Consider the following 3676-nt stretch of genomic DNA (forward strand, 5'->3'; position numbering starts at 1 on the left):
GGGGCTTGATCCCAGAACCCTGGGATCAAGCCCCACATCAGGCTCTCTGCTCAGCAGGGAGCCTGCTTCCTTCTCTCTCTCTGCCTGCCTCTCTGCCTACTTGTGATCTCGGTCTGTCAAATAAATAAATAAAATCTTAAAAAAAAAAAAAATAAGGAAGATGCTGGTCCGCTTGGTCCAGCCTTGGACAAGTCATGCTTATTTCCTGCCTGGAACATTCTCCCTATCCATCCTACTCCTTCCACATGGCTCTCTCCTTTATTTCATGTGGGTTATCTGTTCAAACATCCCCCCACCTGAGCCCTTCTGTGACCAGCCTACCTGAAAACTCTATAGCATACTCCATTATCCTCACTTTGTAAACCTTTTCTCTATTGTTTTTCTTCTCAGTTTACTGAAGAAACTTTCAGCAATTTTATTCATCTGTACCTATATGAGGATTGGCTCACTTTTATTTCAAATCAAGTCCATCTGTCAGTTATTGAGATCAAAACCTACAGAATATAGAGACTGTCTTTTCTTTTTTTCTAAATTTCACTGCAAAAAGTCTAAGTTGTTGCCCACTTCTAAGATCCGTCAGTTAAGTTCTCCCAACATAAATGAGATGCCACATAGAACATTAATTTCTCACAAGACACATATGGCAGACCGTCCCAGAAGTAGGCAAGAAAGAATTTTATATACCATAATGGAGAAGTTTCTAGGAATGGAGCAGTAATCCATTAAAAAAAAAAAAAAATCGAGATTAAATTAATTAACTTTAAGGAACTACGGGAGAATAGGTTACAAACACAAGATATTTGAGAGCACAGAACGAAGAGAGACACTCTAATTTTATGTCTACTTAAGTAGTTTTCACAAAGCTAATTACATAGGACGTCGCAGACCAGAAGCAGGCTTATGTGGGGCGAAACAGCCCAGGTGAGTCTTATCCTGAGCCAGGGGACACAAGGCAGCTGTGTGCTCCAGAGTGAACTTTACCTATTCTGCCTTCCCCACTGGAAAACCGAAAAGCCTGTGAAATGGTTAAATAAATTTAAGTCAGCTATTCCGGAGAGAGGCGGTGAGTAGTGACTTCATACTGCACGTGGGTAAAAAAAAACTATAGATCTGGGACCCAAAGACTCACACTTGGGACGGCCGTGGGAGAGGCCGGGGGAGAGAAATGCATACCCAGATTCAAGTCGCCCTCGTGTCCCCACCAACTCCGCGCCAGGGTCGGCCCACCCCTGCGTGTCCCACCGCTTCAGCACACCGGGCGTGGGCACCTCACCTGCAGGCTTGTCTGCAGCCATCTTCCTACCCCAGCTTATGTTCTTCCCCGCAGGTGGCGTGGCCTTGACTCCAGCTACGGTGCCGGCTGCGATCCTGAACCTGGGAAGACGAATCCACCCAGGCTCCGGGCCCCTGGGTTCCGGCCTGGGGAGTGGGCTGACGCGGGCTTAGGAAGTGACGAAAGCTACCTCGCGTCGTCTAGCAACAAGAAGCAGCGTCTCTGGCCGGGTAGCCCCACAGTCTCCTGCCAAACACTGCTTCCGCTGCACGGTTTCCCGGTATACACCACTTCCGGGGGCCGCCGCCCGTGTGGGAACTGCAAGCTGGTCCCGCCCCACGCTGGCGTCCCCCGAGCGCCCCGCCCACGGCGGCGCGCGTGTGTGCGTACGCGTGCGCGCCGGGCCCGATGGATGCTATCTTGCGGCTGTGGGCGTGTGCTGGGTAGCGTGGGCGGGGTCTGCACGCGATTACCTCTGGCTCATACTACTTAAAATTCTGCAGTGTCCGAGCTTTCCTCCCGCATTTTACGTAAAATCACAATTATAACACTGTGTGCTGAGCAATGAGCCGTGCACTTGGCCTGTACGCTTTCAGGCCAAGTACGATTTCTCCCAATTTTGTGAGAAGGCACTGTTGCAGTTCCAGTTTAAAAACAAAACATTTTATTTTAGAATAGTTTTATATTTACAGAACTATGGCAAAGATGACACATAGAGTTCCTGTATACTCCTCACCTTGTTTTCCGTGTTGTGAGCATCTTAAATTTTGACTAAATAACTGGTACATCCGTCACGTCTAAGAAACGACCTTGATTGGTGTAACAAAATAATAATTATTATTTTAAAATATTTCTTAAAATCTATTTTTTAATTTCACCAGTTTTCCCCAATGCCCCCATTCTGTTCCAGTATTCTGTCAAGGACACCACGTTATATTCGTTATGTCTTCTTATGCTCATCTTGACTGTGATAGTTTCTCAGATTTTTCCTGTCCTTGATGATTTTGACAGCTTTAAGGAGTACTGGTCAGGACTTTTGAATAATGCACATCTGATTTTATTTATTTTGTTCATGGCTATGAAGTTGGCACCCAGACATTCATCTTGTCAATTCAGAACAGAAGCAGTCAAATTGTCCCCAGGCATAGCTGGACCAAAGGAGGAACACATAGGCGTAGCTAGCTTCACGGGATAGGAATGCCTGCCTGCTTTATCTTCAAAAGCAACCTGTGGGACAAGTAGTTAATCAACACTACCCTAGAGATACAATTACCAAATATACTTAATGAAATCTTTAACATAAAGAAAAAAGGTATATTTTAGATTCCAAGTATTTTGAAATGGAAAAGACCTACAGAGGATCAGACAAAGTGGCACCAGGACACCCGCTAACTTCATGGGCCTTCAGTCAACAGGGTCTACCTTCTCAGGACACCCCAATTAGCAAGGATCCAGCGGGGTAGTTACTTCTATCAGAGGGCTAAGAGTCTCAGCAGAAGAAGGAGGGGGAAGGGACAAAAGCGGGGAAGGAATGCGTTTTGTTTTGCAGAATCAGCAGTTCCAGCCAAGGAGACTATCCAGCTAGGTGTTTCACCTGGTAGCCCCTTACATGAGCCAGTTTGAGAGGGACTGGAGCTGAGGATCTGTGCAGAAGCCCCACTGAATTGTCTTTTTTAAGATTGTATTTATTATTGTTGTTGTTATTGTTGTTGTTGCTGCTGCTGTTGTCGTTGTTGTTGTTAGAGAGGGAGAGGGAGAATTTTAGACAGCCTCCACACCCAGCACAGAGCCTGGCACAGGGCTCGATCTCAGAAACCTGAGATCATGACCTGAGTCAAAATCAAGAGTTGGACACTTAATGGACTGAACCACCCAAGTGCTCCCAAGAAGATTTTATTTTTAAGTAATCTCTATACGCAATATGGGGCTTGAATTTACAACCCTGAGATCAAAGAGCTGCATGCTCTGTTAATTGAGCCAGCTAAGAGCCCTATTATTTATTTGTTTGTTTGCTTATTATTATTATTATTATTATTTATCCCCCTGAGTTGTCTTGAAGTTGCCTTTAGTTCATTATAGTACTAATATTTCCTCCTATAGGCAGGGTTTTCTGCCATTTTTTGAACATACCTATATGCACTAGCATGTTAATGTGTTAGACAAGCATAGTTGAAGCAGAGTGTGGGTAATAGAATATGTATAAGTTTCTTAATCTACATGCAAGCTACCTGTCCTGCTGGTAAGACAGTGACTAAAAGCATCCTGTGCTAATCCATGGGAAGATAGTGCTTTGAGAACTGTCTCCTTACACATAACAAGTAATAGAAAGTTCTTTGTTTTTGGAGTGCCTGGGTGGCTCAGTTGGTTAAGCATCTGCTTTGGCTCAGGTCATGATCTCAGGGT

At 45.0% G+C, this 3676-nt stretch overlaps 1 protein-coding gene across 2 annotated transcripts in view; it reads right to left on the reverse strand.

Annotated features, from left to right (window-relative positions):
* Positions 1 to 1589, reverse strand: part of LOC111159114 (CCR4-NOT transcription complex subunit 10) — a 71310-nt gene extending 69721 nt beyond the window's left edge. The window contains exon 1 of one of the 2 annotated variants that reach the window (XM_022521521.1): positions 1274 to 1589. In XM_022521521.1, the coding sequence (XP_022377229.1) occupies positions 1274 to 1295 (22 nt within the window). In that variant the 5' untranslated portion in view covers positions 1296 to 1589. The remainder of the gene's footprint in view (positions 1 to 1273) is intronic. The other variant, XM_022521522.1, reaches the window with a different exon arrangement.
* Between the last annotated feature and the right edge of the window lie 2087 nt (positions 1590 to 3676).

This window comes from Enhydra lutris, unplaced genomic scaffold (assembly GCF_002288905.1).
Source record: "Enhydra lutris kenyoni isolate GAN:26980312 unplaced genomic scaffold, ASM228890v2 scaffoldscaffold66, whole genome shotgun sequence".
In the NCBI taxonomy this organism is placed as follows: domain Eukaryota; kingdom Metazoa; phylum Chordata; class Mammalia; order Carnivora; family Mustelidae; genus Enhydra; species Enhydra lutris.